The sequence below is a fragment of the Podarcis vaucheri genome (genome assembly GCF_965113315.1).
Source record: "Podarcis vaucheri genome assembly, chromosome: 16".
Taxonomy (NCBI): Eukaryota; Metazoa; Chordata; class Lepidosauria; order Squamata; family Lacertidae; genus Podarcis; species Podarcis vaucheri.
Window position 1 is genome coordinate 27,929,877 of NC_138754.1, and position 14,792 is coordinate 27,944,668.

The 14,792-nt window shown below is 48.3% G+C and overlaps 2 protein-coding genes and 1 long non-coding RNA gene across 4 annotated transcripts in view; 1 reads left to right on the plus strand and 2 right to left on the minus strand.

Moving 5' to 3' along the window:
* The first annotated feature begins 2,639 nt into the window (after positions 1-2,639).
* Positions 2,640-8,614, plus strand: CCDC74B (coiled-coil domain containing 74B). Its single transcript, XM_082203542.1, has 8 exons — positions 2,640-3,068; positions 3,490-3,534; positions 4,605-4,721; positions 4,842-5,019; positions 5,768-5,975; positions 6,072-6,154; positions 7,036-7,086; positions 8,400-8,614. Exons 1-8 carry the CDS (start codon positions 2,756-2,758, stop codon positions 8,536-8,538), a joined length of 1,134 nt encoding a protein of 377 aa, XP_082059668.1. The 5' UTR covers positions 2,640-2,755; the 3' UTR covers positions 8,539-8,614.
* On the minus strand, positions 7,277-8,426 carry LOC309521218. Its single transcript, XR_014214575.1, has 2 exons — positions 8,328-8,426; positions 7,277-8,297 (listed from the first exon to the last, which is right to left on the minus strand). It is a non-coding gene; the product is annotated as an uncharacterized lncRNA (long non-coding RNA).
* Positions 8,615-8,952: 338 nt separating the features above from the next.
* MED15 (mediator complex subunit 15) overlaps positions 8,953-14,792 on the minus strand; it is a 31,242-nt gene continuing 25,402 nt past the window's right edge. For both annotated transcript variants that reach the window (XM_082203131.1, XM_082203130.1), the window contains 8 exons: positions 14,593-14,720; positions 14,024-14,158; positions 13,371-13,434; positions 12,863-12,929; positions 11,473-11,633; positions 10,992-11,158; positions 10,591-10,689; positions 8,953-9,994 (listed from right to left, as the gene is read on the minus strand). In XM_082203131.1, coding sequence (XP_082059257.1) covers positions 9,858-9,994; positions 10,591-10,689; positions 10,992-11,158; positions 11,473-11,633; positions 12,863-12,929; positions 13,371-13,434; positions 14,024-14,158; positions 14,593-14,720 — 958 coding nt within the window. In that variant the 3' untranslated portion in view covers positions 8,953-9,857. The remainder of the gene's footprint in view (positions 9,995-10,590; positions 10,690-10,991; positions 11,159-11,472; positions 11,634-12,862; positions 12,930-13,370; positions 13,435-14,023; positions 14,159-14,592; positions 14,721-14,792) is intronic.

Genomic DNA, 14,792 nt, shown 5'->3' on the forward strand with positions numbered 1-14,792 from the left:
GGGCTGTGCCCTTTCACTTGAAAGCATGTGGTCAGTGAGGTAGATAACCATGTGTCTACCCATTGCTTGGATTTTCATAAGTTACTTAAGAACAATCTGGTCAACAATCTCCCTGCTATTTTGGGGCCTATTCACAAGTCCAAATAATATTACAGAAATCTTGTGCCTTGAAAGTGGATCTCTGTAGTGATGCAAATGCTTTGTCAAACATCTGGCTCCAGTTCAACCCAAACTTTACCATCAACAATTCTGCAAAGTGGTGAAGCAGCAACAAGTCATGGAAAGCAGGGGGGTTTCTCAAACTCATGCCATGTAAAATTTAAGGTGCTGGTATTTAGATTTCCTAGGAAGCTGAGAGCTTTGAGAGAATCTATGCAAGTGGAGGAACTGGTGAGTGATCCGGATGTAAGAAGAGCCTGTCAACAAAATCCGACCAAGGCATTTAGTCCAGCATTGTGTTCCCACGGTGACCAACCAGAAGCCTCCGAACATAACAGCCTTGTAATCCCCACCAGCTGGTCTGCAGAGCGGTAGCCTACCTGAGACCAAATGGAGAGACTCTGTGCCAAACTGGAAGCAGTACATAGCCACCATCCCTAGGAGCTGTTATCCTTCCTGAATTTGTGTAATCTCTTTTTAAAGTTGTTGCAATGTGCTGCCAGTGCCACATCTTGTGAGAGTCCCATCGTTTCTGTGCACTGTTTTGAATGTATTGGTGCCATTCAGTATCATTAGATGACCCTGTTGGGTTTCAATATTAAGAAGGGGGGCGGAATAACTACTCTCGTCTAGGAGCTATTGCCAGCCTTAGCCACCATGAATTTGTGGTAAAGCTGTCCCTGCTTCCAGAGCCAAGTCCGAAAACTCTGTCCCTCCCACAGCCTACGGAGAGTCAATGGGTTGAAAGGTAAAAAGTTCATTCTAAGCCGCAGCATTAGAGGCATTAGCAGGATAATTCCAGAAAGGACCAAGTGTGGAACAAAGGATGCACATAGCATTTGTACAACTGTTGCAAACACACACACATGATCTCGTGTCACCATTGAGTAGGGACGTGCATGGACAAATGCTTAAGTCACGCAGAGCCGTAGTTAGCCAGATTTTTTTGCTCTGGGTGAAGCCTTCAGAGGGGCACCACTGAATCTCCAGGCCTGTGTGTATGCAAATGTGCATGGCTGGTTGTGTGCCAAACTGGGTCTGACCCAGGTGAAATATAGCCTAGTTTTGCCCCTGAGTCAGGCGTTCTACTTGGCCACAGAGCAGTTCCTTCTTGACCCTTGTCTCAGGCCAGGCGTAACTGGTCTTGCAGTTGCAACTCAGCAAGCGGAAGTCTGGCATTATTGCACCTCAGGAGTTATGGCTCCTGATTTATAGCACTCGGGTATCCTAAATACATATTGCGTAAGCAGAGCATGAGAGGATGTGCGAGCCTACTTGTGTGCTGTGCTGTGTTTCCCCTGTGGGTTCTTAACAACCTCCCAGGGTCATGGCATCCAGCGAAGTCCCAAATCGTGGCACCCAGGTATTCCAAGTTGCCGGGCCAACTTTGGGGTGACTTGGGTCCTGCAGGGTAGTCTTCAATCCAGCCCCATGCTCTCCGTGCTCTGCGTCGTTTGGAGACTGCGGTGCAGGTGGGTGGTTGGAGAGCATAGGAACCAATCAGCCTAATAATAATAATAATAATAATAATAATAATTTATTATTTATACCCCGCCCATCTGGCTGGGTTTCCCCAGCCACTCTGGGCGGCTTCCAAGAGAATATTAAACTACAATAACCTATTAAACATTAAAAGCTTCCCTAAACAGGGCTGCCTTCAGATGTCTTCTAAAAGTCTGGTGGTAGTTGTTCTCTCTGACATCTGGTGGGAGGGCGTTCCACAGGGCAGGCACCACCACCGAGAAGGCCCTCTGCCTGGCTTCTTGTAGAGAGGGAACCGCCAGAAGGCCCTTGGCGCTGGACCTCAGTGTCCTGGCAGAACGATGGGGGGTGGAGAGGCTCCTTCAAGTATAGGACCTTTGCCCCGCCGCCCAATAAAATATTTCAAGCGGTTGATGGACATCGCCATTCAAATACTGTAGTGCTCGCGCGCACCGTAACATTTGATTGATCATGTGGGGGCGGGGCTTCCCTGCCCCTTCCCACAATTTTTTTTATTCCTGGTGGGGAGCTAGAGGGGCGCCCCCTGCCCCTGTCAGGTGAGAGGCTTCTCTTTAGTTATTTCCCCTTCGTGGCTCCCCCTCCCCGCCATTCCCCTCACGGCGCCTTTTCCCTTATGACTTAACACCCGCCCCTCACCGCGCTCGATGGGCGGGGCTCTCCTCCTCCTGGGGCTTCGCGCCTCTTTCGCTCCCTCCGGCCACTGTGGTGCGAGCGAGCGAGCGAGCGCCCGTCGCCATGGCGACAGAGGCGGCTGCGGGGGCGGGGAGCGGCTGGTCGGAGGAGGCGGCGGGAAGGGGCCCAGAGCCGCCGCCTCATTCTCCTCAGGCGGCGGCGCTTCGGCCCTTCAGGTTTCCCGCCCGGGTAGGAGGAGGAGAAGCGAACGGGCCAACGACCCCCCCCGCTCCTGAGGCGGAATGGGCAGCGCCTCCGCCTCAGAGGGAAGGCTCTTCTGAAGAGGAGGCGGCGCCGTCGGCGGCGGCAGAAATGCGCCTTAGCCCCGGCCCGGCTCCTTCTCGCCCCCGAGCTGCTTGAGTCTGAGGCCTCTGCGCACCCGGCTCTTCCGTCGCTCTCCTTCCCGTCCCCGGCCTCGGCCATGCAGAGCTCCGGTTTCCCTTCGCTGGGCCGCGCCCAGCAGCACAACCTCCACCTGCCTCCCTGGTCGCGCTTCGGCGGGCAGCAGCCTCCGCCTTCGCAGCAGGAAAGGGCCGCGTCCCCGGCTCAGCCGTCGCCTTCGCACCCCGCTTCTCAACCTCACCCTCCTCGGCCCCCTCGGACTCCCAGCGCCGACGGCTGGAGGAGGGCGGCCACCGACCTGGAGCGCAGCCTCAAGTTCCTGCAGTCGCAGCACGCCGAGACCCTCCAGAAGCTCCACGAGGAGATCGATGTCCTCAAGAGGCAGAACAAGGGTGGGCAGCCGGAAGGATACCCCACCTCCACCCCCCAATTACGAGCCAACTCCTATGGGACGAGGGAGATCCGGCTCCCCCGATAAAATATACTTTGGGTTCAGCAGCCCCAAGTGGATGGGCATTGTCATTCAAATAGCACAGCATCGTGTGGTCAGTTATATAGGGCGGGCCTTGCTTAACTGCCCCCCCCAATATTTCATTCAAGTTGGCACCCCTCCCTGAAAAAGAGGTGGTTGCAGCAGCAGCAGCACTCCAGGTGCCCAGAGCCAATCGCATGGTGACCCAGTTGGCTGCCCCCTCAAGTCTCCCTCTCCATCCCCAAGTAAAAGAATGGGGAGATCCCTGGGCCTGACGAAGGTTACCAGTTAAAGGAGGGATGGGCTGGCCACAATAACACAGCCTTTTCTTTTTCTTGCAGATCTTCATTATAAGCTCATCATGAACCCGATACTTCAGAGGAAAGGTACAGCCTTGCGCTGCCCATGTTTCAGAGTTATAAAGTGAAACTAGTCACTTGCCCACTCAAGGCTCAGGAATGGATAAGATGGTTTCTGACACAGCTGCTTCACCTAAACCAGGGGTGGGGAACCTTTGGGGCTCCATGGGCCAGATCCTGATCAGGTTCGCCTGCCACTGAATTTGACAGCTGTGTTTGGGAGGTGTCATTAATGTAACCATGATTGACAGGTGGATGCCCCACCCACCTGTCAAAAGAAACCACAAGGCAAGAGACCTTGACAGCCCCAAGTTTGGAAGCTCTTAGCATAGAGTTGGTAATGAGGGGGATAGGCGAGTCCAGTGAAGCTGGTGCTTGTAATATGTGAGCCCTGGTTGTTACCCAAGAGATTAGGCTTGGTGTTTCTTGAAGGGGATGAGTGAGTAGGCCAGGGGCGCCGACTTATAAAAAATATTGGGGGAGCCCGCGAAAGCTCATGAATAAAAAATAAGCTCATGAATATGCAGATAAAGTGGCGCTGCCTCCTCGTGAGCGAATAGGGGAGAGCGTGCTGCGCCTATTAATCAGCTCCGAAGGAAATTGGGTGGAGCTTTTGCTCGGGAGGGAGGGCAGGAGGCATGCAGCCCGACCCTGTGCATTTTGGGCTGGGGGAGGGGCGGCGGTGGCGCTCTGCTGGAGGGGCGCCCGAGATTATTGGGGGGCAGAGCCCCCCCCAAACGAATTTTTGAGGGGGCTCGGGCCCCCTCAGGCCCCATGGAGTCGGCGCCTATGGAGTAGGCACATACACAGACTGACATGGAGCTGGTGAAGAAGGTCCAACTGAGTGCCTCCCAGCTCTTGATAGGCAGGGAGTTGATGCCAAGCCTGGGAGCTCCAGGATCAGCTTTCTCTTAGAATATTTCAGCTACTAGGATGCCAAGACACAAAAGGGTCCCTTCTGAAAATGTCCTGTTTGGCCTTCCCTATGGTTATGCGCTGTTACGTGGGTACTGGTGCTAGCCCTTCAAGGGAGTATGCATCTGTCTGGCACCTGTCTGCCAGATTATTCAACTAGTTCCCTTTTTCTGTTTTTGTAGATCATTCTTCCAGCAACTTGCCTAGTAAGTCACATCCAGGAAGCAGTGCACCAGGGAAGACAAGTGCCGGCTTAAAGATGGTGGCGCCAGCAGCAAAAGAAGAGCACAGAGAACAAGGTACACACACAGTCTAAGCTGAAAAGATAGCGTTAATGGTGGCCACAATGCCTCTGGTGCCATGGCTGTGTAGTGTTTTGAGTGTATTAGCAATGCAGCCTTTTCCTAAACATCTTGTAGGTTCTGAGGAGCTGGAAAAGAAGCCAGTAAGTGGCAAGTTCATGATGGACGAGACGAGTGCAAAAGAAGAAATTATAGAAAAGGAAGTAGATAGAGTAATGTGGAAGGAATTGGAGGACTTCAGGCCGGAGCAGGAGACAGTGCAGGAGACAGTTCCAGAAGAGGCGCCTCATCCCAGGTTTGAGAACACCCACTGAAGTAGCAGTAACTTCTAAATCAAAGCAGCAAGTTCCACATTGTTGTTATTGTTACTGATGATTAAAAGTTCTGCTTACTATTTATCAAGGTGGTGTACACACATCCCCTCTCCATTCTATCCTTACAACAGTCCTGTGAGTGAACTTGTGCTGTGAGGCTGTGACTGGCTCAAGGTAACCTGGGAGGCTTCATAGCTGAGTGGGGATTTGAACCTTGGTCTCCTAAGTCTTAGTCCAACACTCTAACCACTACACCACACTGTCGTGTGCAGAACTGCAAAATTCTGTCTTACGCAGGCTTACTTGGGCCATGCTAGACTTAAGTGTGGTTACTCTCAGATAGATACGTAGCTTCTTTTGTACTACAGACTGATACAGCTACTGTTCAGCAAGTGAAAGCAATTCCATTCTGATATTAGTGACCAGCAAACACTGTTAAAGCCCACCGGTGATCTGACAGCTGGGAGAAACCCCCCCGTCATTCAGTCAGGATATTTTTTTAATGTAACATATAACTGCTTTGAAGCTATATAAAAAGAGAGAAAATATTTTTAAAGCCAAGAGAAATGGGAAGGAAACTAAAACTGATGAAAGAATAGGGCAGTTGGTTAGCTCCTGTGTTGGGGCTACTTGAAAAGAGTGTCAGTCAGTCCCTTAGACCGTAGGTTGCCCACCTGTACTTCACTGAAATAACTGTTCCTTGGTCACACTTCAACTGTGTTGTTACAGAGACTCAGATGTTTGTGACAGGATGACGTCCCCCATCCCTTTTTCATCTGGTCAAAGCAGGGCAGGAGATGTGAAAATCCCTGCTGCTTCTTCCAACCCCTTCTTGGTGACAGTGCTCCCTTCCTACATGCGGAAGCCACCAACGCTGGAGGAGTGCGAAGTGGTCATTCGGCAGTTGTGGAACATCAACCACATGCAGATGCAGGAGGTGAGGCTGCTTGCTCTCCTGGGTCCCACAAAGGCAGGAAGATGACATTTGCAGGAGGAGCAGGAAAGTCACACACTCTCCTCCTTTCTTCTTCAGCTGATGTATTTGCGATCGTGCTTGGAAGATATCCACAAGACCAAAAGAATTCCTGAGGACTACATGCTAGCTGGTCATGTTGGGTAAGGTGGTTTTTTAATGGAAAGAGGAAGGATGGTATCTCTGAATATCTCTTTTGAGTTGCAGCAGGGTCTCCAAAGTACCACAGTTGATTGATTAGGTGGTCGCTGGAAGTAATGAGTGGCTCAGCCATGGCTTTTAGCTAATTTCTTCTCACAAAGTTATTTGTGAGCACATGTGAGATAGGAGCTCAAATTTTTGCCAGGGAACCTTCTTTGATCTCTGCAGTTCTTTAGAGATCCCATGCATTCCTGTACCATCCTATCGCCTTGAGGAGAAAATAGCAGCTGAAAGCAACTGTCCAAATTAACTCTCCATAAAATGCATTGAGACCATTACTTTGTCCGCCTCCTTTTGCAGACTCCTCCTAATGCTGGCTATTGATTCCCACCTCCCAATACAGTTAGCCTGCTTGTTCACTTCATGTAGGATTAAATTTCACTCCTCCCAGCAATTTAACTTCACTGGAATTTTTCTTTGTAGCTGGGCTTAAATTTAATTAAGCAGGAAGTGGTTATGCTTGGAGTAGCCTACCTATGTGGAGAGAGCATGGAAATGCTTACTGCATGCTTACTAAAGTGCTGGATCTCACCTACTAGGAACTTTGATGGCAGCTGCAATCTTGAGAGCAGGTGTGTTGGGGCATTTCCATGTGAGCTAAGAAAGCAGGCTGCACTGGTATTTTGCTACTTAAGATGCTCCTGTGAGTCTCAAAAGTGTTATTTCTATGCCCTAATGGAAGGACATAACACATGATGAAAGGGCAAGAGGTGAGAATTTTTTCCCCAGTGCCCAATTGTTGGTGCCAGAATAAATACTCTGTGGCCTAGTATGAAGTAGCACTTACCTATAAATATACATGCTAATTAATGGTTTCCTTCAGGAACCAAGAGGTCACACGGTTGCCCAAGGTGAAGAATGGTCCTAAGAAATGGTAAGCAGGCATCTTATCTTAACAGGTCAGAGATGGCTTAAGGGGAGCACGACTGGTTAGGTCACACTAGGTGCTTAGACTTTGGGGCACTGCAAGGACCCCACAATTATGATTTAGAATGCAGCATGAGAAGTAGGGGGGGACAACTAAATCTGGGTGTCACAGAAATTTAAGATCCCGAGGTCCACCATTGCACAGGCCACTCACAACTCTTTATTAAAGTTTTGCAATTAAAAGTCTCCCAGCAGGCTTCCCAAATTAGAAAAAGTATTTTGTGGTAAGGATCTAATTGAAATGTAAACATTTTTCAAACTGGACTCTTCCACCTTCCCAAACTGCCTTTTTTTAAAAAATGCCATTACATACTGCTCCTATGGGTCCCCACAGTAGTGTCCTGATGCCAAAAAGTTTTGTGGCACTTTTAAAGCACTTCCAAAATTGGTCGGTTTTTTTTAAAAAAAAGTTTACCAACTGCTCTTGTGGTGATGCCAAAAAGTTTATGACCCTCCCTCCCACCAAGACCTTGCAAATTTTGTGGGTTTTTTTGTTTTTGTTTTTAAATAGAATTTAATTTTTACGAATTTAATCTTGAATGATAAGAATGATATACAGTGCTACCTTGGGATGCGAACGGGATCCATTCTGGAGCCCCGTTTGCATCCTGAATGGAATGTAAGACACGATGGCGTGGCTGTGTGTGCTGCGTTTTGCCGCTTTCGTGGTGCATGCGTGTGATATTTTGAGTGTCTGCGCAAGCGCGAGCTGCAAAACCCGGAAGTAACACGCTCCATTACTTCCGGGTTATCGCAGAGCGCAACCCGAAAGCGCTCAACCTGAAGCACATTCAACCCGAGGTATGACTGTAAAGGTCTTGAATCAGTTGATGGGAAAAGCCTTTTTGGAAGAAGTGCAGTTCTTGCCTCAGCCCCCCAGAGGGCATTGACTCTGGGTCAGTGCTGCCCTTGGCTCACCTCTCTGCTCTAAGGTGAAAGGCGTGCTGAAGTGCAAGCAAATTCTACTGTAACTCCTGCTTAGATCTGTCACTTGGGCAGGTGGAGAAATGTTCCCATTTGCTCCAGAGGACTAGTTTAGTGCATACGAAACATCAACATCAGACAGTTTGGGCTTTGAACGTGAATTACCAGAGCAAGCTCTTGGCTAGAAGCCAAGACTCCAGAAAAAAAATTATTCTTTGGGTGTGGGGGCAGACACTAAACTTGGACACTGCCTTCCTCAAACACCCTGTTAGTAGGATGAGAGAGCAGCTTATTTAAATGCAGACTTCAATATGACAGGCCCACTTTGTTCTCCAGTAGGATTCTCACACCACTGCCTGCTGCTGAAAGGGCTGTGCTGCCAGCACTGAAGCAAACACTAGGAAATGCTTTTGCAGAGAGACAGAAGAGAACACAGGCTGTTCAGAGGAACAGGCTCCACCGGACAGCACTTTAGCAAGTATGGTTCAATTGGCCTCTTTTTGTAATGTGTCTCCTTGCCCTAAAGTGGTTTGAAAGCCAGCTAAACCATTTCCGAGTGTGTGCTGTACTTTCAACAAATTGTTTCTGGTGTTCACCACTCAATTTTTAAAACTTCATAATTATTCCTTTTTTGTCCACATAGCTACAGAAGATCACAGTGACCTTACTTCTCCCTAGAAACCTTCAGTAGTAATTAAGTTTACTTTTTTAAACTACAGAATTGGGGGCTTTTAGATGCAAAATACACAGAAGCCTCCTTAAGACAACCCCAGGTCAAGGTGGTATCAAAGTGACTTTGCCTTTTAGCAAACAAGTTTCTGTGCCCTCGTGCTCAGGCTGCAGTGGAGCTAAAGGAGTTTGGGGGGTTGCAAGAGAAAATAAGTGAGTGTTAAAACACTGGAACAATACATTTATTACAATAAAACAAATGCCTTAGTTCATGTATGAAATAATTGATACTTTGTACTGCAATCAATCAGAGCTTCTTAAGTACATTTTTAAAAATGTCCTCAAATTGACACAGCAATCACACATTTACAGATAGCACAGCAATTGGATGCCGTGTTGGAAGAGTGCAAGCCAGTATTCAGCGACTCTGCTGCAAAGGTGATAGCAGAAGTATGTAAAAACAGCAATACTTCCACAAAGATCAAGAGAGTTGTGCAAGGGAGGTAGGAGAAAGCAAAACCAGGGCTGAGTGAAGCAGCCTCAGTCTCACCCTATGCCCTGCCAGGCTCCTCCCGTGAGGCACAAGTTGATGAATGACCCTTGATGCATGGCTTGCCAGAGCCACATCAGTCTAATAGCTGGCTGCCTCATAGTTGGGAAGACACAAACCGCTCACCTGCTTCAGTCAGTCACTGCACACAGCTATCAAAGAACAGCTTGTGTGGTGGGTGTGCAGGCAGCCTCTTCTTGGGCTGGTATCCAACCTGGCATACATATATACATACATACTGGGCACTGGACGAGGTCTGAAGGACGCTGTCCCTTTTCTTATAGTAGGGAGACTCCGTGACAGAAGTCTACACACGCTCTTCTCTAAGAAGACATTAAAAAAAAGTCATTAACACGTCTGCCGTAAGAACCGTGAAAATCCACCCCCTGCATCAAGTTATGGGCAGGTCTACAAAGGCAGAAGAAGCACAAGCCACTAAACCTAATTCCAGGCCCTTTACAAAGCCGGGCTCCTAGTAAACAAAAAACAATTTAAGGCTTCTGCTTCACACGTTCCTGCCCTGCTTGGCTGTGATTTTTTCCAGCTCAGGCCCAGCAAGAGGAGATGACGAGGCATTAAGCAGCAGACAAGCAGGCCTGGCGGATGCTCTGCGCCCAGGTGTTAAGGAGTGCTGTGACAGAGTGCTTGTCAGGAAGCTGCAGCAATTTGGACATCATGTAGCGATACACTGACTGCAAGAAAGGGTTTGCTTCTGGAAAGAAAAAAAGCAGAAAGAGTCTGTTATTAAAAATTAATAATAAAGGACACCATCCAGATGACAGCTTTTGTGTGGGCGGTTTTGTGACTCATACTGATGGGTTATCAAAGCTGGGGATTTGGAGCTGCAGAACTGAGAAAAACGAGTCACTGGCTTCACCTCACCATTGGAAGCAGTAGCAGTGCCTTGTTACATATCTGAAGCTTCCAAAATTCAATCAAAGGATTTCCTTAGGATACTGGAATTCAGAGCTTCCAAAGCTTAAAACTGAGAGGGCAGTTTTCCTGTAAAAACTTAGTAAGAGAGTGTGTGTTTATAAGTAAAAAAATGTAGTTGGTTCTCTTCTTCCCACTTGGCCTCTAGCAGTGTCCCTCAAAAAAACCCAGTATTCCGAAATCACAGATCAAGCTTTACCACATCTCTTCCTACAGCACAAATAAATCCACACTCAAAAGACAGGATGGGAGTCTTAATATGAAGTGGTCAAATGGATCACAAAGACTAAACTCACCAGTTCCAAGGCTTAATGTAGACCCTATACCCCATCACCCACCCAAATGTCATTTTCCGCCTGCCTTGTTCTTTCATACCGTACTGCTGAGGGTTATCAATCCACAAGGGGCTCTGATGTGGATAATCGGCTGGGACGCTCAGTTGCAATGGTGGGACATTTGGAAGGTTCTTGTCATCTGGAATCAGACACATTTTGCATTACTTTCTCAACCTTCTCCAAGAGACACCTAAAGTTGCTTATCAGACAGCCTCTTTATTAAGTAGGAACTCAGAAACAACCTCTCAGGCACCTTGACCCATCAAGGTCTGGTTAGAATCCTCTGTTACCTTTTCTCTCTTGGGCAAGTTTTGGACCATAACCAGGCCCAGTCAACCTCTCCTGCTGCTGCTGCTGCTGCCGCCACCACCACTGCAGGCTTTTAGCCTTCAAGTGTCAAGAGGATATTTGAAGATAGAGCTGTCTTTTCTTGCCACTCACCTAGCTTGCATATGAGGTGGACGGTGCCATTGTTGCTACAATGGGAGGGATCCAGGTTCACCAAGAACTTTGGGTTTAATCTTGCAACCTCCCCTTGTAATACATTTGGTATAGTCTGCCTTTCGTCCTCTTCATATTTCCGCTTCCGAGTGGAAGGCACCGGGGTCCTATGAGAGGACAGCCAACTTCAGTTTCAATTCTCATTTCTAATTAATTTTGCATACAAAATGATAAGGCAACCCCCAACAACTGGTCTAACTAAAATTTCAAAGCAAGATAAAATAACTTCAGAAATAGCCGTAACAATATATATGCACAAATATCTGACAAATTCCAGAAGGGTAGCTGTGTTACTCTCTTGCAGCACACACAAGTAGTCTTTGGGTATCTTATTCCTTCCAGGCCTGGGCTCTGAGCTTTCCTATCTCTCACAATTCCTTAGCCATCTTTCAGCAGATGCTAGAACAATGAATATACATACGTGATGGGTGGCCCATGGATGGCAGTCATTGCTGGCATAAAGGTTCGGTAGAGGGAATGATTGAAGACTGGTGAGCGGATATTGGCCAAGACAGCATCCAACAAGGGTTGGCACAAGTACTGCTGCTTTGTGGGAGGCACTGTAGGGGGTGGGGGGGTGGGCTGACATACAAGAGACACACATGGATTTAGGGAAGGTGCAGTTCTGTCAGTAAGCGTTGCTGGACTCTCAGGAAACAACAGCCTTAAGAATAACTTGAGACTTCAGGCCCTCTGCTCAGATGCCAGCTTACAAATCTGTCCATTGAATCTCAGACAGCTCCATGTAGAGACAAAGAACTTCATGAGGCATCCACCCTCCTACCAGATTCACCTCCCACGAACAGCTCCAACTCACCCACTCTTCCTGGCCTTGGGGTTGGCCAACTGTCAAGATGCCCTTCTTTCTTTCCTTATGCACCATCTACTCAGATCCCATCAGGCAATTGCTCCTTACTCAGCTTTGGACACACTGGAGTTTGCTTGTATGGTCGACTCGCAACTTACGTGCATGTAACTTGTGTGAGCTCAGCTTTATGTGCCTGGCTGATTTTTTGTTTTTAAGAGGCAGTCATCAAGGGGGGGGGTGGATTGGAAGAAGGTGAGGACACTGGCAATTGTGCCCACCATCACACTCACCTTGGGAGAGCATTTGGATGTGCAGTTAAGAGAGTGAAAGTGGCCTTAGGCGCATTCAGAGGTGCATGGAAGTCTTCACTGGTTTTTACAGGACATTTCCCAGTTTTTAAAGGATTGACTATACAGTATGTGATTTTGGCTTTACGTGCTACCACTGGAACTTAACTCTTGTGTAAGTTGCGAGTTGTTTGTTCTTGTAAAAGCAGATTAGCGCTGTAGCTCTGTCAGCGCCAAGGCCCATCTAGTCTGCCATCCTGTTCTCATAGTGGCTATCGGATGTCTCTGGGAAGAGGACCAGAGTGCAACAGTTGCACTCTCCCTATCTGTGATTCCTTGCAACTGCTATTCAAGGGCATGGCGAATAGCTGTTGATAGCTTCATCCTCCATGTATTTGTCTAATCCTCTATTAAAACCATGCATAATCTTATACTCTTATGTCTCCTCTTAATTGCCTTTTTCCAAAACTTAAAAAGTCCCAAATATTGTAACTTTTCCACATAGGGAATTTGATCTGGCACCTTTTGGTTATCCCTTTTTAAATCTACAATGTCCTTTTTAAGGTGTGGTGACCAGACCTTTATGCTGTACTGTGGCCAACTTCTTTGCCTAGATTTTCCTTCTTTTGTTCCTGACGTGCAGAATCATTGAGAAGAGAAAGCCCCCTGCTAATGTGGACTAGGGGAACAGAGATATATACACACACAAAACTTACCACAGCCATGTCATTCTTGAGCTTCTCCAGAGCAATTTCACATTTCTGCAGTGTCTTCAGAGGACAGCTAGGAATGAAGAAAGCCAGTCTCAGAACAGGCACTTTTCTGCTTCAGAGAAAGTAGAATTGCCTCCTCGTTCCCCAGATGGACATGGCAAGCCACCAACAAACAGCACTCTCCCTCCCCACTACTGCTGCTACACAGTCACTAGGAAGAACGAAGCCGCCTACTGGAACCTGGCCCCACTGCTGTGTGGGGCTGCTTCTTGTGCCTCTCTTCCTACAGAGAAGACACTTCTTGCCTGCTACACTTGGCAAGCACAAACCAAGAACAAGGCAGGCTAGAGCATTGAGCCTCTTTTTCCTCAACTAACACAAAGCAGAATTTTGCCTGTGAACACAACTAACTCTAATTATCTCCTGGCGCTTACAAAAACAACTCCTCTAGATGTTCAAGGGGAGGAGAGCAAGAAGAGATAATGGGTCGAAAATGAGCACACAAGTTTACCGTTTGGAAGGATCAGTCAGAATATCCAGCAGGCTTTTCATCTTACTGAGGTCCTTCTTCCTGTCTGAATTGATAAGAAACACTCCTGAAAGAGGCAGTTATGCTAGAACTATCTTGCAGGACAGAGAGAAAGCAGATCTCTTCTGACAGGCGAAGGAGGTCTGTACCTCTTGAGGTTCAAGCTTCCCTGCCAAAGACAACCACTCAGAAAGAGGTCATAGGGTGCAACATGGCCTCTGTCACATCCTTGTGAGGACAGCAGCAGATGGCACAATCTGATGGTGTGTCCATCCCTTCTGCTTTTCAGAGGGTGCAAAAGTGCAACATGCCTCAGCAAGCCTTCCATATGGCCCATGGTGTTCAGCCACAGAATGTAACTCTGGGCAGAGCCAAAGAATTCATTGCCGCCCAGTTTCCCTCTACTTCCTGCAGAGATATAACAGGGTTTATTCATCACTTTGCACATGACAAGGCTATATTTACAGGTAACCCGGCAGCAAGTAGGAAGTAACATGGCTGATCAGGACCACCAAGCCCAGACCTAGGAGAAAGCCTCTTGGTACCGCCTGCTGCAAGGGGAAAGGCTATCAAGGCTGGGCACCGACAACCCCAAGCACACCACCGGGGGGGGGGGGGAGATGACACACACTTACCTTCATTCTTATCTATCTTGTTGATCATCCTCCGTAGAGGCTCAATGTACTTGGAGAGCTGCTTGAGTTTTTCCAGGTACTGCTGCTCCTCAGATTGGCTGGAGCTCGCTGGGCTCATGACAGAGTTGGGATTGCCTTCCAGGCAGAAAAGAGGACAAGTTAGACCCATGGAGTAAAGGCACTGAGCAGGAGGAGGGGGAGGGGGCTGCACCCAGCACAGCCTGCCTTCCATCTGCTTTCCTGCATGCACCCCCCAGGCTGCTTCCCCTCTGCCACCATCACCAAGCTGTTCTGGGGATTCAGAGTTTGGCTGTGGAACATGCTGCCTTTGTCCTGTTGTTGGGCTGCCTGCAATACAACTTCTGCCAGGGAAGCAGAGGGTCACAGTCTGTATGCAAATTACATTCACCCACATCGCTGATAGTTAAAATGATCAAAAAACCTCTCAAATGCCAGCACTGGGTCCCCACAATTAACCCCATTTATGCAAAATATGCATTACAGGCACAGACTTGGAAGTAAAAAGAGGGGCAACCTGGTTTTGCTCCCTCAAGCCCTGCACAAATTACCTGGAGTATTTAGTGGCCCCGGAGATGGGACACTGAAGTTCTGTGGCGTTCGTGCAGCTGCGGGACTTTGAGAGGGCTGAGGAGATGGACTGGGGAGGAAGCTGCTGGGAGATGGGGCTGGACCAGAGCTGAAAGAGGAGGAAAGTATTTCCCATTGAGGTCTGGGGATGAAGCAGCTATTATTGACCCTAAAAAGAAAA

Excerpts from the sequence above, each read along its gene's own strand:
- CCDC74B (XM_082203542.1), top strand. The coding sequence starts at position 2,756 with ATGCAGAGCTCCGGTTTCCCTTCGCTGGGCCGCGCCCAGCAGCACAAC. Across the intron at positions 4,722-4,841 it reads AGAAGAGCACAGAGAACAAG|GTTCTGAGGAGCTGGAAAAG; the intron begins GTACACACACAG and ends AACATCTTGTAG. Across the intron at positions 5,020-5,767 it reads GAAGAGGCGCCTCATCCCAG|AGACTCAGATGTTTGTGACA; the intron begins GTTTGAGAACAC and ends GTGTTGTTACAG.